Consider the following 27,020-nt stretch of genomic DNA (forward strand, 5'->3'; position numbering starts at 1 on the left):
TCAATACAGTCCTGATTGCATTTATCATTCTGATAGCCTTGTTCCTAAGTCTGTCCCCTCTAGAAATATCCTTCTGATATTGAACTTTGTCCCTTTTTATACTCCTGGGAAGGTTATAGCTTGGTAAGTTTTAGATCAGTCTTGATAGCCATGATATAAGCAGAGGCACAACATCAAAAACCTTAGCATCACTGCCACCCTAACTACCTAGAATCCATTCTAGCCAGTCTTCTGAAAGACTGTCATTAAGTTTCCAGAAAGATTATTTTTCCTCAGCAGGAATGTTTGACTTATAGCTGAATTCTCAATGGGAGCTGCTCCATTCATCAATTCAGAAAACTTCAGAGGCTTACTCAGAAGGGGCCCATGTGTCTTCATGTATGTTTTCCACAAACATATATGTGAAATATAGTGGTTGTAGAGAAACTTTTCTCTGCCTCTCTAGCTGCTTACATCACAGAAAGCTTTTTATAATGTAAACTTGTTCATTTCCCTACGCATGGAACTCTATTGACCCCATGACTGGGGATGGGGTTGGGAAGAGGCAATATTTTATAAGTGTGGGTTTGTTGGGGAATCAGAAGGTGGAAAGGCTATTTAAGCTACAAGATTTGTGTTTCTTCCCAGTCCCCTTTTTACATTATAAAGCATTTATAAGAACACTTGTGTCTCCTCCTGCCAGAGCTAATGTCTCCTCCATGGAGTGGGTAGAGTTTCTGCACTGGCTGGGTCCCATTCTCCCACATACTTGAATCCAATTCATGCACAAGTCAAGACATCACCCCATGATGTCATTGGTTCTCTTAAAAAAACCACTAAGGATGAACAACGACAAAGGTGCCCTAAGTAGCTTTGCTACTCCCTGAGCTTCATGGAGATGCAGAGTGTTCGGAGACTATAAATGTCCCTACCTGAGTCTTTTGTTCTGTTGTGGTTTTAAAAGAAAAGTGTGATGACTGGTTCTTAAAAAGTTTTCTCTTCCTTTCTTTCCTTTTTTTTTTTAAAGTGAAGGTTGTCTATTTTTAAATTATTTTATGCGAAGGTTACAGAAATGCTTTCTCTTACTTCTTTTAATCTCACTGCCATCCATTCTGCTCTCCAGCCTCAAGGGTGGGAAGAAAGTGATGGCAACAGCCTTGGTATATCTGGGTATCTGCACATCAGAAATATTTCTTCTTTACCTCCCCCCACCACTTGACTGACCACACTCATAGTTTACTGAACATTGGGTGAGTCATCTGACTATGGTGTCAGATTGTATTTTGTGAGCTTATGATCTCACATGCAATAAGGATGACACTGTTTCTGACCTCAGACCTCAGTAATACTAAGATTTTATGTGTAGAAGGCCCTGTATAAATAAACATGAATCTTTGCAAATAGAAGGAAAGGGAACGAGGTATGTAAAAAATTAGCACAGGGAAAGGATTAGAATGATGTATACTGATTCACAGTATGTCCAAACCATTTTACTTCTTAACTCTGGTTGACTTAGTACTTCCCACTTGTTTCTTTGCTGTCCTAACTGTTACTTTGAACTAGTTCATCTCAAGTAGATTCAGCATGTGTTGATTAAATAAAATCAAGGTGGACCTGGACTAGCAGCGTAAAGGAAAGGCTGGGAAGCATACAGATCCTTGTCAACCAAGAAATGTTGAAATGTTTGCCATGAAAAGCCCCTTTGAAATCCTGCCAAGGTATGAACATTAGCTATTTGATATCCCAAACACAGTGCTAGAAATTCCTATCACCACTGACCATTGTAATGTATGGCTCCCTAGCATATAATAAATTTTGGATTAGGGCTCTATTTGGCATTATCATTCAATCCTCAGCCAAGAAAGGAAGGCATGAGTCAACCTGTCTCTTGCTGCCAGAAGAAATTGGAATCCCCATATTAGCTTTTATTACATTCTTTTCATTGAAATCAGTAATTTTCCTGGCAATTTTCACTGCCCATGTCTCTGAAATTGGCGGGGGCCTATTGAATGCATTAAGAAATAGTCATAATAGTTTGGTGAAGTCCTAAATGCATTAATAGCATGCAAAGAACAAGCATTTAAAGGTATCTAGAAGGTCAAGTAACATGCATGCAACTTTCCCCAGTTTTATCTTGATGCCTATATATTTAGCTGGAGGCATGTGAAAGCAGTGGAATTCATGAATGAAATATTATTAGAAACCCTTACCAAGAAAACTATGGCTAAAATTATCATTAAACATCTAGTTGTTCTTTGGTATTACCATGTAAACACACTTTAAGCTGTCCCATTACATGATTTTACCAGTAGCCCCTACCTCAAGGCATGGCAAACTGGCTTAGTATGATTACATGGGGAAAATGGAGTAAAGTCTCTTCTCATGCAAAGAAGCCCTATTTGCCAGAGTCAGACAGGTCATTTAGTTCTCCAGCACTGTTGAAGAGACCAAAGAATTAAGATTGAATTTTGCAGTCAGATATTCCATTAACTTAGGATTTCAGATGCCAGATGAGAATGGATTGGAACTTCGAGGAGTGAGCACATAAGAAGAATAGTGTTCTTCAAGACTTCAACTTTATTTTAGAGCCACCTTGTGATTGATTTCATCTGATTTTGTGCCAAGATGAAGGAGATTAATGGCCACAAGCTCTCGGGACACCTTCTTGTATCATCTCAACTGCCTTGAAAATGAGATTGTTGAGGGATCAGTGATGAAGAGAAAGTGAATAGAATAGAAGCCATGTGGAAGGGGTTATAAGAGAGGCATTATTCAGGCCTATGTACACCTAGTTATCTCATGGACTTTACAGAATGCCTCATCTGTTGCCCATGAAAATTATCCTGTCAACCTACTCCCACCATGGTCTGAGCTTTGAGTTGTTTTTTCATACAGGGAATGAGTTTGAACTCTTTTTTTCTAGTTTCCTTTCTGACAAGGTTTTTAAAGCTTTCTGTACCAAATGAAGAGAGTTGGCCACGAAACAGAACAAATTTTAATAAGTTTTATGATAATCAAACCTATAATCCTTACTCCAGCAGAGCAATGTACTAATCAAAGGACCTAGCCAGCTACTGATGCAAAAATCTCTTTAACCAGAAATCCAAGTCAGATTATGTCGGTAAAAGCACTGAATTCTCTCTAAGAATTGTCCACTAAGAACAATAAAGCCCCATTGTTTTCCATTTAAAACCTAGTGGTCTAGAGTCCAATATGAGAAAAGGGAATGACTAACACAAAGGGCTTTAAACTATAGGGCAATCACTAACTCAGATTGTACTAGCAGTCGGTTTACTACAAGAGAACAGAGGGACAGCCTGGCATTATAGAATTAACTTCCAGCTGGGTGGCATATTGGCTGAATTACATACAGTTGGTAATATGACCTTCCTAGAAAGATCTGAATATAATGAGGATCGAGGAGTATCTATGCATATCTTTAGAATGTCAAGAGTAAGAAGGGGGAAAAAGTCATTCAGCACACTGGAACCTCCTGAATAAATCTGCACGAGGTAATAAGAAACTTTGTTTTCTTCTTTTTCTTGGTCTGAGGATTAAAATGATCCTCTGGTTGGTTTAGAGTTCAATTAATCTGAAAACAATGGAATTTTTAAAAAAAGATTTGTACTGCATATCCAGAACTTGGCAGCTTTAGCAGGCTAAAGAGAGGCTCATGGAGCTAAGTACCATTTGTTAAACACATAGACCAATAGTATTTAGAGGCAGCACAGTTTAGTAGAAAAACACATTAGACCAAAAGTCTTGAATCCTAAATTTGATTCTTAGTTCTGCCACTTATGACTTGTATGACCATAGACAAGTTACTTAATCTCCATGAGTCTCAGTTTTCCCATCTGTAAAATAGAGACAATACCTGTCCTGACTTTTGGTCATGTTAAACCTGCCAAGTTCTGGATATGGAGTAAAAACATTTGAAGAGAGCAGAAGGGAAAAACAAACAAACAAACAAACCACCACCACCACCACCACCAATGGATTGAATCAGAAGACATAAGACCTAGTCTTAGCCCTTTTACTAACCAGTTATCTTTACTTAACTTCTTTAGTCCTTAATTTCTTAATTTGTAAGAGGAAAAAATTGGGCTACAAAATCCCTAAGCTCTCTTCTAGCCTTAAAAATCCATGATTAGATAGATATAACTAATTTGCCACCCATGAAAATGACCAGTATCATGGCACTCCACCTAGGCTGCCATTTAGAGGTCATCCAAATCTATGTCCAAAATGCTGAGTGTCTGGAGAGCTTAAGCACATGGAGTGGGGTAGGGGGAGGGGTGTGAGGGGGTGTGGAGAATAAAAGGCCTTAATGTCAAGGTAGCAACTGTAAGGACAGAGGATGTTGAGAACTTGTTGCCCTAGCTCTGATGAGAAACAGAGGTAATTCACAGGAGAAATCATATTGAGAGTGTCATTTGAGGGAGGGAATTGGGAGCTGGAGAGGAAGATTACAGAAAAAGAGGAGTGATTACACATGAAAGATCTGGAGGGCAACTTGACAATTGAGCTTGAAACTTCTCATTTTTTACTGATGAGACATGAGAGTCAGAGCCCTCTTTTTGGAGAACAGTTAATGAATAGAAAATAAACTATCCAAGTAAGTCTTAGTTCAAGGGAGGCAGTGTACAGGAGCCCCTTGGATTTATTCCTCTGCTGTTGGTTACTTTTAATTGGGGTCACTTTTCTTTTTTTTATTTTTGGTGAGGAATTGGGGTTAATGACTTGCCCAGGGTCACACATCTAGTAAGTGTTAAGTCTCTGAGGCTGGATTTTAACTCGGGTCCTCCTGAATCCAGGTCTGGTGCTCTATCCACTGTGCCACCTAGCTGCCCCTGGGGTTACTTTTCAAAAAAAGGGTAATATTATGTAAAGGAAAGATCATTGTACTTGGAGTCAGGAAGATCCAGATTCAATTACTGTCTCTGAGACTTAATAGCTATGTGACTGTTGGTAAATCAGCTAAATCCTATGAGGTTCAGCTTCCTCAAGTCAAATGGAGATAATTATACATATAATCCCTACCTCACAGGGTTGTCATCAAGGAAATAATGTAGTCAATTCCTTTGTAAAAGTCATTTATTATAAAAATAATAAAACCACTAATTAGGATGACAGTTAAATCTGAATCAATAAACACATATTTATAGAAAAACAGTTTGGTTCATTTCAAATACATAAAGTGCTCTTCACCTAACAAAACATTGTCTAGTTGAAGTCCTAAAATAGATAGACAGATAGATAGATACATATATATGACATATGCACATATATAAACATATGCATAAATATTAGAATAGTCTATAATTAGCTCATCATTTGTTTAAATGAAAAGAAATACTACCAAAATGTGACCTTTCAAGTATATAATATTCCCCTTCTAATTTCTATTTAACAGTATTCATTGCTCATAAAACTCTTTGTGCTGTTAGAGAATACAAAATAAATTAGCTTGACCCATCTCTTAATTATTACCGTTTCAGATCAGCATGGCCCAAATGGTTGATTTTTAATGTCCCCACAGTATAGATGACCATTTTTCATTTTAAGTAGCTCTAGAAGACGAAACAGCTGTAATCCTTGTGCTGGTGAAGCCAAGAATGTTTTCTTGCCAAAAGACATGATCCCATAAAAAATGCTTATAACACACAAGACTAACAAATAGAGAAAGATAAAGCAATCACTCATGACACACATTATATTCTCCCCCAAATTGGAAGTATCTGTGGCACTGCTGAAATAGGTATTTATCTCTCATCTCACACTTGTACTTGCATGAGCCACTCCCAAAGTCTAGATTTCCAGGCCAACTAGGACATGGCTTGGGTTTTCTTGGTTCTTTCAGCTATAGTATCCTTGTGGTGAGAGTGCTTCTTCCTTGTCATGGGAATCACCTCCCTCTGAGTACCTCATAGTTGACTCAGAAGCTCTAAAACTCACAAGGGTTCCATAGCTGGATACATCCATTTCTCAGGATCATGGATCACTTGCCTGTTGTCCTCAGGGAAGAGACACAGTAGAAGATGGTGACCATTGATTCAGGTTCCCATTAGCAAGCACGTATTCTTACTCCCATGCTTTGTATCAACCATGGATGCTAGGGGGTGGGTTGGCATTCTCTCAGCTCCTCTTCCCCTTTAGAAGTTCAAGGGAGAGAAAGCTCTGGAATAGTCCCAAAGAGAGCACACTTTTTCTCCTCAGTTCCCATTAGAGCCCACTGATCGGGCAGTTCCTCCTGACTCCCATAGCCAATCATTTTCTTTCTTTTTTTTTTGTGAGGCAATTGGGGTTAAGTGACTTGCCTAGGGTCACACAGCTAGTAATTGTTAAGTGTCCGAGGCCAGTTTTGAACTTAGGTACTCCTGACTCTAGGGTCGGTGCTCTATCCACTGTTCCACCTAGCTGCCCCGGCCAATCATTTTCAACACACCATCAGACACTGGTGACCAGTTGCTCCATCATCTCATCAAGGTGTATATGTCCTTCAACAAGCAGCTAGGGCACATGTTCCATAGAAAGAGACCAGACTACATGCCTAGCTCCTTTGGAAGTTCCTAAATGCAGCAGATTAGGGGATTCTCTTGATCACTCCTGATATATGCAGCTAAGAAAATTAGACCCAGAGAGCACCATGCATCCTGAGACATCGCCTTTTAGAGAAATCATGCCACCCTCTTTTCTAGTACAATGTTTGACCAGGCCATTGGAAAGATCTTTGTTGATCATCCCTTCAAGTTTCTGAGCAGGAGCAGGTAATGTTTGTTCCTTCTCTCATAAACCTAAGAGATCCTAGATTTTAAGAATGCTCTTGGGGAGGGGAGGGGGGTCACTGGAAATGGTAAATTTCTACAGGTTGAGGTCACATTGCCAAGAATGATTTAAAACCCTGAATTATTTCCTCTCACTTAGTTATCTTATTCTATTTGGTGCTGAAAAAGTTATGATGGAGAGGACTGGAGAATCACCCTCAAAAAACTTTTTATGACCATAAATGGCCTTCTGTTTACTCGTTTTCTCCTCCCCAGATTGAGTCCTAAAAGGCTGGTGTACAAAGCTCTTAGGCAAACATCTTACTGTTCTTGTGCAGATATCTTTGTTCTGACTCTTCTAGATGACAAGGTCCATTGGGCCTGGGATATATCTGTGTTTTAGTATTGTGTATCATTTCCCAGCCTCGTGTTGGGAGTTCATGTATTTCATATTAAAAGTTAGAACTTAACAGCATCAGATCCAGGGTAGTTTAATGGCTCCTTTGCCTTTCCATGTTTATGACACATGCCCTAAAATGACTTCCAGAGAGGCAATCATGTTCCCTTTTCCTGTTTGCATTTCTGAAATTCTTAGGCAGGTATAGATATCTCATAGTGATGGAATTTTTTGCCCACAAATTTCCATTTTTGGTCCAGTATAATCTTCATCCCCCTAACCTGGTTTTATATCTATTTCTTGGAAGTGGGGAGCTTTTCTGAAAAGCTTCTGTGAAAATAGAGGCTGTAGTCTAGATTTAAGAATCCCCAATGAATCAAAGAATAAAGGATAATGTCTAAAATAGTGATGCAGGTTAGAGGTTGGCACCCAAGGGCAATGGCAAAGTGGCTTCCAAATTTACACTGGAGAACTCAGAATATACAAATTGGATATGGAGTATTCTTGACCTTTCAGAAAATGTGTTGACTCCCAGAGTGCCAAGGCTGTGAAGCAGAGATCATGGGGGTTGGAGGGGGTCTATTGTGGGGAAAGCGTGTGAGAGTTCCTATGGGCCTCATGGCTTTTGTCTCTTGTCACTCTCTTGTTCTGTTTTGCTCCTTAGATTTCCCTGACTACCTGTCTTTTTTTTTCTCTCCTCTCTTTTCTGGGCTGCTCTCTAATTGGATCCACCATAGGAACGCTTTGGGGTAAATATATTCTTTGATTTTCCTTGGGGTAGAAGCATGGGGGTGTGATGAGGAAGCAAGAAGAGATAGGGTTGGGTGGGATTTGGAGGTGAATTATTGGAAAAAAAGCTGGTCAGTTGATGCAATCGAATTTATCATTAGTTTCTTCTGTTTTCCATTAGCCTTACCACTGAAATCTCATAGAATCTTTATGCCCTCTATACCAAGAGGGTAAAAATTATCAATAGTTCAATTCATCAGACACCTACTATGTACAGGTACTGTACTAGGTACTGGAGGACAGACAAAAATATCATTGCCTTTATGGATCTTACAATCAAATGGGGCTAGTGGTGGTTAAGACAAAAATAATTTAAAAACAGAATATTACAGGTTATGTGTGTTAGAAAATTTGTTGATTGTCCTGGATTTAAGGGGAAAGCACATTACCAATGAAGAGGGAGGTCAGAGAAGGGTTCATGTAGGAGGTGACATTTTAGGGGGTTTTTATTGTAAGTAATAATTATGTACTGAAGTAAAATTGAATTGGATTACATGTAACCATTCTCAGAATGTCTATTTTTCACCAAATTAACTCTGCACTGGAGACTTATTTAATACAGCTCTAAGAGGAGAAAATTGGAAGCTGAAGACTGGACAACCATCTGAGAGTCTGATTTTAAAAATTAAAGTCAGTCTTTGGTTTTCTGAATGGCCTCTTAGTGCCTTCCTCAATTACCCCATTTTTGTTGGTGCTAGTGGTTTGTTTAAATAAATATAATAACATTTTTTCAAGAGAAAATTATTTAGGAACTATATCAAGGACCTGGGATATAAATGTATGTGTGTGTGTGTGTGTGTGTGTGTTATAAATGTCAAGAACACTCTGGGTGATTTTATTTTTCAATCAACAAGCATTTATTAAGCACATACTATATGCCAAGCACCATGTCAAGTACTAGGAATACATAGAAAAGCAAAAACATGGTCTCTGCCCTTAAGAAGCTTAGAATCATATGGGAAAGACAAAAATACAATTATGTACAAACAAGATCTATATGATGTAATTGGGAGGCAATCCTAGTAGGAAGGCAGTTACCTTTCTAGGGGTAACAGGAAAGGCTTTTTGCAGGAGGTGAGGAGGGAGAACATTCCAGGCATGGGGATTTGGGAGATGTCATGTCCTACGTGGGGGCAGCTTGATTGTGAAGTGGATAAAGCATTGGTCCTGAGGTCAAGAGGACTCATCTTCATGAGTTAAAAACTTGCCTCAGATACTTACCAGATGTCTGGTCCTGGGTAGGTCACTTAACCCTGTCTGTCTCAGTTCCTCATCTGTAAAATGAGCTGGAAAAGAAAATGGCAAACCACTTCAGTATCTTTGTTGAGAAAACCCCTAATGAGTTCATGTAGAGATGGACAACTGGACTGAACAATGAAGTGTCTTTTGTGAGAAAGAGCAAGAAGGCTAGTACGAGTAGATTCTAGAGTTCCAGAAGGTAAACAACAACAACAAAAAAAAAAACCCCAAAAACAACTAAAAAAGACAGGAAGGGGCCAGTCTATAAAGGACTTTAAAAACAAAGCAAAGAATTTTATATTTGATCCTGGAGACAATAGGGAACCAGTGGAGTTCATCAAATAGGAGCTATAGGAGTATCTGGTGAGACAGTTATTATATCCTTTGAGCAAGTCTTATAGTTGTAATACTAAGTAGAATCAATATCCCATGATTACTCAATCTTTCTACTTATTTGTGTGAATGCATTTGAACTTTCTTCCTGTTTTTAATCTTTTATTTCATTTTATTTTTCAAGTGAGCATTTATTTTCTCCCTCCCTCAATTTAGAAGAAAAAGAAAAACAAAATCCTTGGAACAAATATGTATTACCAAGCAAAACAAATTCCCACATGGCATGATGAAATGGATGGTTCAGAGAAATATGGGAAGACTCATATGAACTGATACAGAATGAACAGAAGCAAGAAAACAATTATTCAGCAGCAATATTATAATAGACTATATCCCCCTGAGTTTTTGGTAGTTTATCTTTTTTTGTTGTTTGTGGGCAAGGATAGAAGAGAGGAGAGGAATGAGACCTATTCTATTTCCAATAGTTGCTTGGAATCTTGGAGTATCTTGTTTCCCTTTTTGGATCTCTTCTAAATTTTAGTAACCAAAGGCAGTAGTAAAACCTTGAATTTTGTTCATTGGTTCATTTACTCTGCTCTGCATACACCATGTAATTTCTTGGTGGTGGCCCTCACTCAGCAGTTGATTGTGATTTCTTTTTGACCAAAACCTAATGAAAAGAAATATTAAAGCATTCCATCCTGTGCCCTACGAGAAAACAGGGTAGATTCCAGTTTCCATGGAGGTGTACATTTTAAAAAAATATTTCACTTCTTGTATTCCAAGAGAAAGAAGTTCTTGCTTGCCCATTCTGGAGAATGAATTAGGAGAAAGAAACGTAATTTGCTTTATCAGTTTTATACTTATTAAAAGGAATAGTGGGACCACTAGGTGGCGCAGTGGATAGAGCACTGGCCCTGGAGTCATGAGTACCTGAGTTCAAATCCGACCTCAGACACTTAACACTTACTAGCTGTGTGACCCTAGGCAAGTCACTTAACCCCAATTGTCTCACTAAAAAAAAAAAAAAAGCAACGGTAATGCATTTCCTCCAGTAGAAGCAAAATCATTTCCCTGGAGCTGGATATACAAGGGTATTGGTTGTGGGGTAAAGATAAAGGTGAATGGGACTGTATGTTTGTGCAAATTTAACTATTTGGGTCTGTGAGATTGGCAAGAGCAATGTCTCAACTGAAAGCTGTCTCTGCAGGAAGTCTTAGCTAGACAGATTTAATTGGTGGTATGATCCAAGGACCTGCTGGGAAGTCTGCATGGAGGTGCTAACTCTGAAACACATGACCTAGTGCAGTGAGAGTGTCAAATCCCCTGTTGTCCCCTCCTCACCTCCTTCTTTCTCACCCTAATGAGATTTACAGAGGTGATAAACCTTTAGTTGAAGAGTGCACTGGGCTAAGTCCCTTGAAGGGATATGAGGGCTGATACTGTGCCCTGCTCTCAGTCATAAGCTTTCTATTCTTTCTTCATGTTTATCTTCTGCATTATCACCCCCAACACCTATTGGTTCATTCAAGTAAGACCCAAGTAGTTCCTGGGACAGTGAGTAACATCGGACTGGGTGTTTTAAGTGAAGTAGATTTTACCTCATTGGAGTGTGTGTGTGTGTGTGTGTGTGTGTGTGTGTATACCAATTAGTATGGAGAACCTCATTTCTTGGGTCTTTTCTGTAGGATCCGAAGACTCTCACAGAAGGAGTATTCTATGACTATGTCTCAGGTCCTCTCCCCTTTTCTGTGTGTTGATTTGTGTTCATTTTTATGAGAATGGAGTAGAGAACTTTGTTTCTAAGGTCTTCTCTGTAGGTCTGAAGACTTCACAGAAAGGATATACTATGACCACATCTCTGGATCTGTCTGTTTTTCCCTCTTACTCTGCTGTGTCCATGGATACAGTAATTTTCAGCTTCCTTTCCTTCCACATACAAATGATTATGTTTTGGATGCTTTTGCCACAGAACCAACAAAGGCCGGGATATCAAAACCATTAAGTCTCTGCGTGTGCTCCGAGTTCTAAGGCCGCTGAAAACCATCAAGCGCTTACCCAAACTAAAGGTATAATTTCCCATGTTTCCTGAATCTATGTACTCTATCACCACCTTATTTCTTGAAACATCTCTTATTTTGGTGTATCCTTTACTAGGTAGGTCCCTTTTCTTATGTGGCACCCTAGATCCTTTTTCTCTATCCAAGCCAGAACACAGTCTGAGAAATCTAGAAAGAGATCTTCCACCTCTTGATTCTAGTCTGAGATGACATTTTTATAGCCCGTGAGGCCATTTGTCTTACTTAGGTGTGTGATGAGTTTCTGGATTTGATGGGCATTCCAATAGTGATGCCTATGCTATAGATAGAGGTCAAAAACTGGTCCATCATAAAAAAAGGAGTGGGGAATACTTGAGGTTTTGACAGTTACTTGTAGAAGACAGACATACACTTGGCTAAATAAGCTATGATGTTTATCCTTTTCCCTTATCCTCCTGCCACAATAGGTGATCAGGCTCCTCTTGCAACAACCTGGGGTGGGGCTTTATCTGAACTTCTCAGAGGCTGTGAGTAACCAATCATGTCAAACTTGGCAAGCTTGTTGTGCCCTTACTAATTCCTTTTACAGTTAGGGTGGTGCTATCACTATTAGTGAAAGTGAAGGCAGAATTAGAGTAACCAAATTCAAGCTATATGTTTTCTACTAAAAGAAGGTAACCAGATAGTACACAGAAATTGACTCTATCCCTCACTTCTGTGAGACAGAGGCAGTGACCTCAGTGGAAGGGATAAATACTAGCCATTTGACAGTTCACAGAAATCTTTTTTTTTGTTTGTTTTTTTTTTTTTTTTTTTTTTAGTGAGGCAGTTGGGGTTAAGTGACTTGCCCAAGGTCACACAGCTAGTGTTAGGTGTCTGAGGCCGGATTTGAACTCAGGTACTCCTGACTCCAGGGCCGGTGCTCTATCCACTGCGCCACCTAGCTGCCCCCCACAGAAATCTTTCTACTTCCAGGCTCAGGAAAAAAGGGGGGAAAAGAATTGTCTCTAAAAAAGGACAAGAAAATGCATATAGCTTAAAAAACTGAGTGTGAACAGGACCTGTATTCATCTTATGATCAATAAAAACCAGTATGTGAGACTAATTCATGATCTAAGTATTTTCTATAAAAGAGAAGATATCTCAGAACTGGAGAAGAGATGTAAGAAGTTGGAGGAACCATGGAGCCAAGAGATAACTGAGCTATGGCAGAGAAGGGAGATATTTAAAAGAATTCTTGGCACTATGGGCAGGAGGTCATATGGTAGAAAGAAGGTTGACTTTTTCCATACTACATCCACCTGAGAAAAGACTATCAGGTTTGGCAATTAAGAGATCATTTGGGACTTGGCAGAGAGGAGTTTCAGTTGAGTGGTGGGAAGAGAAGCCAGATTTCAAGGGATCCAAGACAATCCCAAAGGACTATTGATGAAACATACTATCCACTTCCAAAGAAAGAACAGATATTGATGGAACACAGACTGAAGCATGTAATTTTTCACTTTCTTTCATTTTTTTCCTTTTATTCAATTTTTCTTATACAAAATGACTAATATGGTAATATTTTACATAATCATACATGTATAACCTGTATCTGATCTTACTACCTCAGGGAAGGGGGTGGGAAGGGGAGGGAATAAGGGATAAAAATTGGAACCCCAAACTATGAATACAAATGTTTATTACTTTTTTTTTAAAAAAAGAAAGAAATGCGAGGTGATAAAGTAGATACAATGAGTGTATATAAGAAGTTGTCTATGAAAAGAAGGAGAGATATTGGATTGGTAAAGTCAAGGGAAGGTTAAGGATTACAGGAGATTTGGACATTTTAGTAGGTAGTGGGAAAGGAGCCAATGGATAAAGAGAATCTGAAAATTAGGGAGAGAGGAGATAATAAAAGGGGAAGAGATAGAAAGGCATAGGATAAAAGTCACAAGTTGGGGGAGGAGGGGGGAATGGCCCTGGCAAGAAGGGTCATCTTATCCTCTGAAGAAGGAAGGAAAGGGGGACAAATTAAGGGGATTTGAAATATGAAGTTAGAGGATAGAAGGAACTTGCAATATTCTCTCTCCCTCTCTCCCTCTTTCCCTCTCTCTCCCTCTCCCTCTCCTCTCTGTCCTCTCTCCTTTCTTCTCTCTCTCAATGAAGTGGTCCTCTTATGAGAGGAATAAGGAAAGACTAGTGTAGATGGCTAAAAAATCCACCTTTTATCTTGGTCTGGGGTCTAAACCATCAAACTAGATTGAGGCAGTTCCTCTCTCTGCAATAGTATAATCTTACCGTATAATGTAGGTGGCTTTAATGATTCTTTGAGGCTACAAGTGTCACTCACATTCCCCACAGTGTTGAGCTAATTAATCTAATAATGTTTTACCCAGAGCATTGGAGAGACAACTGAACAGGATCCAAGTTACCCCAGGGCTAGACTCACCAGTGCTCTAAACCTAAAAACCTAGAAAAGAACCTAAAAATGGCATGAAATGCAATGAATTCCCCTGTAATGCTTCACAATTTATGGAAAGAGCACTGTAACAGGAGTCTCTGAAAGGAAAGTATTTAGTTCTGGTTTCTCCCTGATTCACTATTGGACTGAAGTGCCAACTTTTATTTGCATAATCTGTTGATCTCATCTTCCCCAAAAAGAAGCTAAGAATGATGACATGCCCATTGATATCCATGGGGGCTGATTTTTATCCCTAGCCAGAGTACAGTGAACATAACAGGGAAATAATAAGTAATCTCTCCTGACAGTTTCAAGAGTCTCTGACAAACTGTGGACGAAGTGCTTTTAGCAACTTAAGGGAAAAGTACGACCTTCATACTAAATAATATTCAGCTTAGCAGAATTGATGACCTATTGTCACGCTCTCAGGCAAAAAGCTAAGGAGGAAACCATTTTCTGTGTACAAATCTAAGAACATTGTTATTACCTTTGTGACCCTAGACAAATCTCTTGGCCTCAGTTTCTTCATTTGTAAAATGAGAGGATTGAACTGTATTTTCTCTAAGTGATCTTTCATCTGTAACAGTCCTTATTTAATGAGTGTTCACATTAAAGATCCCAGCCAGAGTTTTCCCACATATTCAATTAAAGGTTTGAACTAGGGCAATCAAGCATTTGTTAAGAAGTCATTATGTGTCTCTCTTAAGCACTGTGCTAGGCATTGGTGATACCAAAGACAAAAATGAAAGAGTATTGCTTCCATTATATCAACTAACAATATGTAGATTATATAAGTATAAATAAAATATATTTAATACAAGGTTATTTCTGGGGGAAAAGTTATACAGAAAAGAATGCTGAACTTGAGTCAGGAATCCTGAGTTCAAATTCTATTTTGTATACTTGCTGTTGAGTCGTTTCAGTCATGTCCAACTCTTTGTGACCCCTTTTGAGGTTTTCTTGGCAAAAATACTGTAGTGGTTTGCTATTTACTTCTCTAGCTCATTTTACAGATGAGAAACTGAGGCAAATAGGGTTAAATGACTTAGCCAGGGTCACACAGCTAATAAGTGTCTGAGGTCAGAATTGAATTCATGAAGATGAATCCTCTTTTGTTTCCAAGCTTGGCTCTCTATGCACTATACCATCTAGCTGTGTCATGTATTTTTTTTTGTTAGGCAATTGGGTTTAAGTGACTTGCCCAGGGTTACACAGCTAGTAAGTGTTAAGTGTCTGAGGCTGGATTTTAACTCAGATCCTCCTGAATCCAGGGCTGGTGCTCTATCCACTGTGCCACCTAGCTGCCCCTGCCTCATGTATTTACTAGGTGAGTCACTTGACCTCTCTCAGCATCAGTTAACTCAACTGTAGAATGGGGATGATACTGGCACCTACCTCAAATGGTTGTTGTGAGTATCAAATGAGTTAAAATAATAGGTAAAAGGACTTTGTAAAATTTAAGATACTATAGGTACTATAGCTACTAGCTATTATTGAGCATAGGAAAGACCTGCACATGTTTGCAGGCAGCAGGGAAGGAGGCAGAAGATAGATGTTGATAAGAGAGAAAGTAGAGCAAATGATTGATTATAGCAATAGTCTGCCAGAAGAAAACAATATTTCAACTTTAACATTCTAGATTTGGTATATGTTCGTTTTACAGCTCTGGACCTCATTTTCCCCAACTGTAAAAAAAGAAGATTGGCTTAGATGATTTCTAATGTCTTTTTCAATTCTAGCCTTCTCAATTAGGTTTCTGTGCTTCTTACCAAAGCAAAATTCTCCACAAAGAGAACTTTGTAGAGAATTTTCAGAAAGGAACATGCATGGATGGTATAGTTTTGAACTCCTTGACCCTCTTTTATGCCTCTTGATCTTATTGCTTTGGCCTACCTTCCACATAGAAGAGGATCTGTCTCTCCTTCCCTTGAAAAATAGTCTTTTTAGGGGGCAGCTGGATTGCACAGTGGATAGAACACCGGCCCTGGAATCAGGAGTACCTGAGTTCAAATCCGGCCTCAGACACTTAACACTTACTAGCTGTGTGACCCTGGGCAAGTCACTTAACCCCAATTGCCTCACTTAAAAAAAAAAGTAGTCTGTTTACTTCTGTCCAGCAAAAGCATCCTTTGTCGCTGCAGTGCCCTTTGACTAGGAAAGGGGGTACTCTTCACTGGGTCACTCTGGATTGTAGATGTGTAATGAGTGATTTATTTTATCTTCTAGTTGATGATGAAGGATCTATAAACTAGAAATATAAGTCCAAAGGCTTTGCAATAGCATATTAACTCCTTTTGTAGCTATTGATGGCTATATGAAAAAAGTCACAGTTTGGTACAAATCCAAATTGTCCAGTACTTCCAAAATCCACCAGCTGATGTTTGCTTCTCTCCACAGGCTGTCTTTGACTGTGTAGTGACCTCCCTGAAGAATGTATTCAACATCCTCATTGTCTACAAGCTCTTCATGTTCATCTTTGCTGTCATTGCAGTCCAACTCTTCAAGGGGAAATTCTTTTATTGCACAGACAGCTCCAAAGACACAGAAAAGGAATGCATGTAGGTGCTGCAGATGGGTATGAGAAAATATTCCCTGTTGGGTCCCAGGATGATAAAATCAGTGCCTAAAAGGCTTAGGGGGAATATCTTTATTATATCCCTTCCTTGGTTCCAAGAGTCACTCATATGTGTAATTCCCACACAACAGGACCTCAAAGTCACAGAGTTATGCATAGAACTATCTAGCTAAATATCAGTCAAATTCTCTTTGTATTGCTCAGGTGCAATGTTAGATGGAAACCAAAAAACAAAAGGGAGAAGTTCTGAGAAAAATCAATACTTTTTAATCGATGGATACACCATTTAGCACAAAAGTCAATTCTTTCCACTAGAAAATGGAATATTCTGTCCTGGCATTAATTCTTTTCTCTCTCTCTCTCTCTCTCTCTCTCCCCCCCCCCCCCCGGGGCAATGAGGGTTAAGTAACTTGTCCAAGGTCACACAGCTAGTAAGCATTAAGTGTCTGAAGTCGGATTTGAACTCAGGTCCTCCTGAATCCAGGGCCGGTGCTTTATCCATTGTATCACCTAGCTGCCCCAGTTTCCTTCTCTTTCATGCTAAATAAATAGTTCCAATCAAGATCCATGGTTGCATTCTCTCCTTCTCCTCCCCTTGTTAGATTTCCTAGGAATTCTCAGTTATTGCTTCTAACTAGAGAGCAATCTTACCTTAGAAGGATCATCCTGATTCATCATTCAAATGCCACTTCCATCAACCCATAATAAGATCAGGATGTAACTTTGCAAAGTCGCCTACTTTAGATTATCTGAGAATAATGGAGGACATCTTTCCCTTTTGGAAGGCACAACTGAAATGCATCAATAATCCTCAAACTTGAGGGTGGTCATTAGCTCAATTCAATCCAGTTCAATTCACTGAATATTTATTAACACCCCTCCATGTGCCAGGCATTGTGCTTACCACTGGCTGTATAAGGATGAAAATGAAAATTGTCCCTCCCCACAAGTAGCTTACATTCTACGAGGAAAAAATTTTTCTGTATACAAACAAATAAATAGAAAATATTAATTTGAAGGGAAGTATTAAAAATTGGGGGGGGGGACCAAAAAGTGCTTGATGTAGAAAGTGACACTTATACTGAGTCTTGCCTGAAGTGGAGGTTGGAACTCCAAGAGGAGATGAGGAAGAAAGAACCATCTAGCCATTGTTTCATTCTTCTCTCCCACCAGACCTTTTGCCAAAGAGCTAAATGTGTTTGAGTACTTGAGTTTGCCAATTCACCTACTGCATTCTTTCATATTTTCCCCTCCTTCAATCCCCAAAATGCCCTTCCATATGCCTGCCTTTTTTTCTCTTTTCCATCTTCCTCCATTTCTATTACCAAGGGAAAAAGAGGTGGCAATGTAAAGTGTAAAGTCTTTCTATAAATCCACTATTACTGTTCCTTCCCCCTAGCAGCAACAGAGTGTCATTGCCCAGCAGAATGGCAGATATTTCTTCTCTACATTATAAACTATGGTGAAGATGTCCTATTTTTGCTTTTTTCTCTGCTTTTCAGAGGCAACTATGTGGATCACGAGAAAAACAAGATGGAGGTAAAGGGTCGCGAATGGAAACGCCATGAGTTCCACTATGACAACATCATCTGGGCCCTGTTGACCCTTTTCACTGTGTCCACAGGGGAGGGCTGGCCACAGTAAGTAATGAAGCCTGTCTCTCTGTTAATGAACCCAGAGCGAGACTACATGGTTGCTTTGAAAAGGTGATTCAAGTTGAACAGAATTGATTTTGCCATTATTCAAGAGGAAGTAAGTGGTTCCTTTTGAGTGAAGTGAACAGAAAAGTGGTCACACAGAATCCCTTTAGGTAAAAATTGAGAAAAGGATGTTAAGGCAAGAAAAGTATTTGAGAAAGGATTCTCAAGCCAATTAGTGTAGGCTTTGAGAGGCACTTGAACATCGAAGGATTTTTGAATACTTCACACATACAGACACACACACACACACACACACACACACACACACACACACACACACACGCTTTTAAGGAGGACAAGGACTGTTGAACCCACTGGGAGTTTCTCAAACAATTCCATTCTCTGAGCAGGGGTTCTACCTGCTAGCCTCAGAACTATGGGCCAAGGTGAATCCAAGGCTGGGAATAAGGGAGCAACATTACAGGGAACAAAAACTTGAAGCTAGAGAAATCTTCTCTCACCTTGGCTTTTGAGTAAGTCCTGTTTCCTTACTTCCAGTTAACCACACCTATAGCTAGCTACCCATGTTGACATTGCCAAACTACCACTCTTTTCCTGGTGGTAGCAAATTCTACTCATTAACAAAGAAATAACTGGATCTTGAAGGCTGCATTTGCAAATGTAAACTACAGAACTAAACAAAACCATTATATTGTTAGAGTTCAGTATATGATGAGAAAGGTGGTTAAGAACAATTTGCCTTTTGTATTGAACCAGCATGGATATGAGCCTCAGAAATTGATGGAATATGTCTAAATTGAGAAAGAAAAGGATAGCAAAGGGGGCATGCTCATAAAACATAGAGCCCACTCCATGCCAAAGTTTATATTGTGCAACCCTAGATGTGGACTGGGCAGCATGGGGTCACAGAAAGAGTGCTACATCTGAAATCAGAAGATCTGGGTCAGTTCCTAATGCCATTATTTATTAGCTAGGGGGATCTTAGGCTACTCCCATGTGCTTCAGTTTCTTTATTTCATGAATGGAGACAATGACACTTGCAAAGGGCTATTGTGAAGAAAGCATTTTATGAGCCTTAAAATATTAAATAAATGTTCATTTCATTTTTTTCCCTCTTTATTCCTTGCGTCCTCTAGAGTTTTGCAGCATTCTGTGGATGTAACTGAGGAAGACAGGGGCCCAAGCCGTAGCAACCGCATGGAAATGTCCATTTTTTATGTGGTATATTTTGTGGTCTTCCCCTTCTTCTTTGTCAACATCTTTGTTGCCCTCATCATCATTACCTTCCAGGAGCAAGGGGACAAGATGATGGAGGAGTGCAGCTTGGAAAAGAATGAGGTAACATGGGCCAAATGGTCAGGAGAATCTTGGAAGCATCTGTTAGTCAAAAACATTGAGAGAAAAAGCTGAATCATCTGTCCATGATCCCATGATAGATTAGAGTAAGAAGAAGGTAATAGTGGTAGTAGTAGCAGCAATAGATAATGGCTCATATTTTATAAGACTTTAAAAGATTTAAAGATGGCGGATAGCTCAGAAAAATCATACTGCTGCTACTAATAGTTCATATTACTCAATGCTTGGAGGTAAAGTGCTTTATATACATCATCTGCTTTTATCCTCACAATACCCATGTGAGGTAGTGCTATTGTAGTCTCCATGTTACAGATGAAGAAACTAAGGTTCAGAGATATTACTCACCCAGGCTCACATAGGTAGTATGTGCTAGTTTCAGGAAATATTCAATGCCTAAGCACCTCACATGATATGTGATATGAAAGTGCTTCATTGCCTGTATAGTCAGACTTCTTTCCTGTAGTTCTGTCTAGTCTCATACTGGTTTAGCCTAAGCCTTTTCTACAATGAATTAAAATTGTCCTCAATACCCTAGCTTCTTAAATTGTGGCTCATGACCCTATATGGGGTCATGTAACTGAATGTGGAGGTTGCAAAAAATTCAGCAACAATAAAAGGTTACGTATACCTATTTTATATATCTATATACCTAGGGTCGTGTTAAAATTTCTTGGGTGAAAAGGGGTCATGAGTGGAAAAAGTTTAAGCAACCCTGCTCAACACTAACCTCATGGAGAACAAGGCTAGGGAGCCTGGTTTAGGGAATTTGAGTTCATGCTAATGGACTTGGCTTTCCTCCAGAGAGCTTGCATCGACTTTGCCATCAGTGCTAAGCCGCTCACCCGCTACATGCCCCAGAACCGCCATACCTTTCAGTATCGTGTCTGGCACTTCGTGGTGTCCCCATCCTTCGAATATACCATCATGGCCATGATTGCCTTGAACACCGTGGTGCTGATGATGAAGGTGAGAGGAGTTTGGGACCCAGAAGCATAGAAGCTCCAGGGCTTGGACTTTTCAGCCACATAACTATTTTATATCATCCTAAACATTGGGAAGAATGTGCTTCCTTATTGCTAAGCTGCTGTTCTCTAACTAGTTTCCTACCATGGGATTCCTTATGCTTGGCCCAACAGTCTAACTTCTAGGTCTCTTGTAACCCACTAAGTCAAACTTCAAGGAAATAGGTGGCAATATAGTAATGGCCATAAGCCTCTTAAGACTGTTGTCACCAATAGGGATTGAGAAGAACTAATTCCCATTTAATGCCATAGGTGTCATTAAACAAGAAGGTTGCTAGAACTGCAACTTTATCTCTGGATAATGGCATATGTAATATTCAAATTAGAATCCTAGGTTCTTACCCTGGATCCTTCAGTTTGTACTAGGGAAGCCATAGTCAGACAGTCCTGTTGGCCATTCCTGGGGATTTGCACAGGACAGGGTATGGGGATATGCTTATGATCTGGGACATTCACTGAGTCAGCAAATAAATAAGCATTTAAGTAACTCCTATGTGCCAAGCAATGTGCTAAGCACTAGGAACACAAAGAAAGGTAAAAGACAGTCCCTGTCTTCAAGGAGCTTACAGTCCAATAGGGGAAACAAGATGCAAACAACTATGTACTAACAAGAGTATGTCCAGGATAAATAACAGAGGGTACTAACTTTAAATGGGAATCAGAAAAGACTTCTGGTAGAGGGTGAGATTTTAGTTGAGACTTGAAGGAAATCAGGAAACCAGAAGGCAGAGAGGAGGTGGGAGAGAATTCCAGGCATGGGGGACAGTCAGTGAAAATGTCCAGAGTTAGGAGATGGAGTGTCTTACCTGAGGAAAATTTGTTCTTCTATAGAAGCTAAAAGGCATCCACCCATGGAGATGAGAACTAGCCAGCCTTGATTGACAAATATTATTCTTCTCTCCATATAGTCTTGACTTCCTTTCTCTCCCTACTTCTCCCTGTGTGTGTGTCTCTCTCTTTCTGACAGTACTACTCTGCTCCCTGGACCTATGAACTGGCACTAAAGTATCTGAATATAGCCTTCACCATCGTGTTCTCCCTGGAGTGCATCCTCAAGATCATTGCTTTTGGCTTCTTGGTATGTCTCAGGGATTTTGTTCCCAGCATCAAGACTGCCCTTTTAGCATCCTCTGGTATATTAGTAACATTTGGTTTGGGTCTTAGTGCTTTTTCAGAAAGAGATACACATTTGCACATCTAAGCATAAACTGGTTTTAGTGCTCTAAAAACTGTGTCAAGGCATAAGATCAATTGAGAGTAAAAAGCCTAGTACTCAGGCTCTCCTATAACCAGCCATATTTCCAGTCCATGCTAATTATTTTTCTGAAAGCAAAAGAATACTGGCCATTGCTTTTCTCTTAAACAGTGGCTTATATGGAGGAGGAATCAGAGAAAGCAGAATTTAGACTTCCTGTCTCTGCATTAGAACTAAGATTTCACTTTCAAATTGTAAATTTTCATCAGATTTTTTTTTTTCCAACCAAGTGAGAAATGTGCATTTAACTGTGCTTTTGTTCAGGAACTACCCATCTGATAACCCTTAACAGTAGATAAGTAAAACTAATATTTTGGAACTAAAAATAATCTCAAAGGTGATCTAATCCAATCCTTTTATTTCATATGTAAGGCAGCCAAGGTCCATCATTGTTTTAACTTGGCCCCAAAGTCACCAGAATGCAAGTCTCCTAGCTCCCCGTTGAGTTTATGTGTGGTGCTTCTGATGGGTAGGAAAGGGGAGAAAGGTGAGAAGGTAGCATGGGGTTCTTTTGCACCAATTCTCCTTTTACATCTTCTCAACTATTAATTACACTTTTAAAGAACATCATGTTCTGCAATTCCTATTCTATCCAAAGCATCAGGGAGGCCTAGACTTTTGCCTGAGTGTCCTCTATGCCCCATACAACAGCCTTCCTTCTCCCTCTCACTGGCATCAGGGCTTGCAGTAGGTACAGTAAGACCAGCACATTGGAGATCATTAGGATGCAGACAAGCCCACTTGGCAGCCTTTTCACACTTATTTGGGGGTGTGAACTACAATTTCAAATTATATGTGTGTATGTCTTTTCCCTGTAAGAAGAAAAATATTATTCATTATCTGAATACGTGTTTGGCTCCAACTTGGCTCTGGACTGTGTTTTGGTAATTGTTCTGAAGAATGATTGTCATGATTTCCTTTGGTTTCCCAAATGGTTCTTTGTTTAAAAAATCATTAATTTGATAATTTGGGGTGGGGAATTGAGTGTTGCCCACACAGCTGGTTGTGATGTTGTTCATTGGACTCCCTTAGAATGCTGTGAGTGTTTTGAGACTGGGGAAATGAAAAGGGGATCACGAGAACCCAACAACAAAGATATGTTTATAGTACAGGCTAACACTGCAGAGCTGAAAGAGATAGAGGACCCAGCACCACAATAAGCAAAGTTTTTCAATTCATGATAATTACTTGCACATGGTCCTGACATTGTCTTTGGTTTAAGCTCCTAATTACTCACTGAATTATGTTGAACATACACTTATGGGCCTTGATCCCACCCTGAGCCTGCCTTCATTCTCCATCCCCTAAGGCTCTTATTCAAGATTCGAAAAGCATTTCCATGGTCATGATTTTCATAAAATGGAACCTTAGCAACCATTTCCAAGAGTTCAACTTCCTTGTTTTTCAAATGAGCAAACAGAGGCCCAGAGCAGTGAAATAACTTGCCCAAGCTGGGTCACATTGCTAATTATTAGCATAGCCACCTGTCCACCTTTCCTGATCAGTTAGGTACAATGAAAAGAGACACTGGATTTGTTTTTGGAGGAGCTCAATTCACATCCCATACCTGTTACTACCTGTTTGACTTTGAGCCAACTTTTCCACTACTCTTGGCCTCACTTTCAATATCCACATAATTAAGGATTTGGACTAGATGACTTCTGAGGTTTCTTTCCATTATAGATCTATCCTGCTCTGTGCTCCCATCTCATATCCCAAATGGAAACATTCAGGTCAAGGGGAAGATCTGGTGAAACATGCCGAGCTTTAAAACTTCATTAGTTCCCTATGAACTCCAGAATAAAATATAAACTATTCAGTTTTACATTTAAAGCTTTTTGTAGTCTGGCTCCAACCTATATTTCTAGAGTGATTTCACATCATTTCCTCTCACTCACTATGTCCCAGTCAAATTGGCCCACTTACTACATGTAGCCTAAAGACAGTTTTCTATTTCCCACCTCCTATGTCTTAGTACAGACTGTCTCCTATGCCTGCAATGCTTTTCCCTCACCTCTGCCTCCTTGAGCCTGTATTGAAGTCTCAGCTGAAGTGCTACCTCTTATTTGAAATTTCTTGGTCAATCAATAAGTATTCATTAAATGCTTATTCTGTGTCACACCTTGTTCTAGCCACTGAGGACCAAAGACAAGCGACCCTTCAAGGAGCTCACACTCTATCATAAAAGGAAACATATCCGTAACTAAGGATATATAAATATATGCAAAATAAAGACAATGCAAATTTATTTATACTTGCTGTTGGGATTGGGATTGGGGTTGGGGGAGGTAGACCAAGAAAGGCTTCATGTTGAAGGTGGACCCTGAGGAGAATTCTGAAGGAATCATGAGACCTTAAGGTAAAATGGAAATGCATCCTGGGCATGGAGATAGCTAGTACAAAGACCCAGAAAGGGAAGACGAAATGTCATGTTGTGGCAGAGCATGGGAAAGAGAGCATTGTATAATAAATTTGGAAAGTTAGAGTGGGCTAAAGTTGTGAAGGGCTTTAACAGACAAACAGCGGTTTGTATGAAATCCTAGAGTCAATTGGAAGCCATTAGAAGTGATTATGTAAGCGAGTTAGTGACACAGGTCAGATCTGTACTTTAGGAAATTCAATTTGGCACCCGTGGAGAAGAATGATCAGATAGAGGAGACAGTAGAGGCAGGGAGAACAGTTAAGAGATGTTTATGTCTAAGTGTCAGAGGCAGTATTCTCACCCAAATCTTCTACCTTCTGAGCCAATACTTTTTCCATTGTGCCAAGCTGCCTCCCATGAGACACATCCCACCCTTTGCTATGATAGCCAATCAAAGGGAGGGTTATCAAACACAACCCCACCACCTAACACTCCCCCCCCACACACCTCCATTCTTCCTGATGCCACAGTGTTCCCAACTTCCCACCTTCTTCCCAACGTTTTAGCTTGAAGGCACTTATAACTGCCACCTGGCTACCCATAGCAGTTGCTCAGGCTCCCTTGGGGAAATTTCCCACCATGTACCGAGTTTGAGAAATATACAGGATATCTAGTTTGAAATATCCAGTAGGCATTTAGAGATGCGCCAGTGGATCTCAGGAGAGAGCTTAAGGTTATATAAATTTTGGAATTATTTGCAGAGTGATGATAATTAAATCCATGGGCTCTAATGAGGTTACCAAATAACAAAATAGGGAGAAAAAAGATAAGAGGCCTGATGACATCTCAAGGTATACCCACAGTTAGGGGTCATGTCATGAATCCTGCAAAGGAGACCAAGGAGAAATGTCAAAGATCAGGAGAATCAAGAGAAAAAATAGAGTCACAAAAATCCAGAAAGAAAAGGAAACATGATTGATGGTGTCAAATGCTACAGAAAGATCAGATCTCATGGCTGTAAAGTCAGCCTTTCTTAGGTGCTTGCTGTATGCTAGGTATTGAGAAAGCTGTTTTCAGTTTAGTCCTGATGTCAGAAGCCAGATTACAAGGGGTTAAAAAGTAAGTGAGAAAAAGAAGGAGGAGGAGGAGGAGGAGGAGAAGAAAGAAAGAAAGAAAGAAAGAAAGAAAGAAAGAAAGAAAGAAAGAAAGAAAGAAAGAAAGAAAGAAAGAAAGAAAGAAAGAAAGAAAGGAAGAAAGGAAGAAAGGAAGAAAGGAAGAAAGGAAGAAAGGAAGGAAGAAAGAAAGAAAGAAAGAGGAGCAATACAGGCAGATAGCAAGTTGCAGAATGAGACATATATTTTTGGACATGGAGGAAACAGGAATATGTTTTGTTTGATCATGCATATTTGTCTTTTTTTTTAATTGAGGGCTTTGGGGAAAAGAGAAAATACATTCTTATCAACAAAAAAAGTTGGGGGGGGATGAAATTTGGATGAGAAAGGGAAGAGAAATAAAGGATGGCTTTTTGAAGGGATTGTAGATTCTATTGAGTAAAAAAACACTCAACAATTTCACTTCCTGGTAGTAGGGCATGAGTTTTTTCAGCACTGAAATCCACCTACTTTGGTAGCTACATTGATAAGACTAACTGAACATTTATTGTCAAGCAATTATTATTTATAAGCCTGGCCTATCAGCCAGAATATAAATAAGATTTTTTTTTAGTGAAATGGTTAGGGATATGAATTTACTCTAGTGTGTGATCACTATATAAGCACAAAACCTATATAGTTTTATATATTTGCCTTTTTTTAAACCGATTTTTTTTTAAAAACCTGCTTTTTAAAAGAAACTCCTTCAGTGGAGAGAGTATTTTGAAAACAGGTGTGATTTTGTTGGCCAAAATGATGTACTTCTGTCACCCAGAAAAACTCTTATTTGCACACTTTAAAAACTTGGAAACAGAATTTTCTAACTCATTTAAAAATCTTCCAAATGAGTTTTTGTGTTTTTTTTTTTAACCCATTTGTTTAAAAAAAAAAAAAAAAGCAAAAATGAAATGTTTTCTGAATAGTTTGCCAGAGCGACTGTTCAACACAGGGAGAAGATGCAATTTACCACTTGAATTTCAACCAAAATTTTTGTATAATTGGTGGATGGGATTGAAAGAGTATCATGAATTAATGACAGGAGCCAATGATATATTTTTTTCCATTTGGCTCTCTTTTTGGGCTGTATCACTTTTCAGCTATTACAGCCATTAAAACTAAATATTGAAATAAACTAAACTGAGAACATAACCTTGAATTGCTGTATCACAGTGTTACCAAGATTTTAACAAATATGATCCATAAACATGGTTAATATGGAAAATTGTTTTGCATTACTTCACATTTATAATAAGCATCGTATTGCTTGCTGTCTTAATGGGGAAAGAGAAGGGCTTGAGGGAAGGAAAGAATTTGGAACTGAAAATAAATTTTTAACAATTAAATTAAAATAAAATAATGAAGCATTTATAATCATATTCCTTTCACTAAAAATGTCATTAAATTTTCTAGTAAGAGCAAAAAGGGTTTTGGACTTTTAGTAAATAAAAGAAAAATCATTTAAAGTATTTTATTTCCCCTTTATCTTGTCTTTTAAAATTTTCTTTTTGTGTTTTATAAGGTACAGTATATATTAGTATAATAGTATATGGATAAAATTTATAAATAGATATATAAATATAGGGACATTCTAACTTAAAACAAAAAATCATAGGCATATACAATCAAAAAGACTTTGGAGGCCAATTCCCCCAAGT

The 27,020-nt window shown here is 39.1% G+C and overlaps 1 protein-coding gene across 1 annotated transcript in view; it reads left to right on the plus strand.

Moving 5' to 3' along the window:
- CACNA1E (calcium voltage-gated channel subunit alpha1 E) overlaps positions 1–27,020 on the plus strand; it is a 649,518-nt gene that overhangs the window by 569,802 nt on the left and 52,696 nt on the right. Inside the window, 7 exon segments of the mRNA XM_043963674.1 lie at positions 7,878–7,889; positions 11,474–11,570; positions 16,381–16,541; positions 18,061–18,198; positions 19,356–19,557; positions 20,377–20,541; positions 21,565–21,675. Of these exon segments, the coding sequence (XP_043819609.1) occupies positions 7,878–7,889; positions 11,474–11,570; positions 16,381–16,541; positions 18,061–18,198; positions 19,356–19,557; positions 20,377–20,541; positions 21,565–21,675 (886 nt within the window).

This window comes from Dromiciops gliroides, chromosome 4 (assembly GCF_019393635.1).
Source record: "Dromiciops gliroides isolate mDroGli1 chromosome 4, mDroGli1.pri, whole genome shotgun sequence".
Classification (NCBI taxonomy): domain Eukaryota; kingdom Metazoa; phylum Chordata; class Mammalia; order Microbiotheria; family Microbiotheriidae; genus Dromiciops; species Dromiciops gliroides.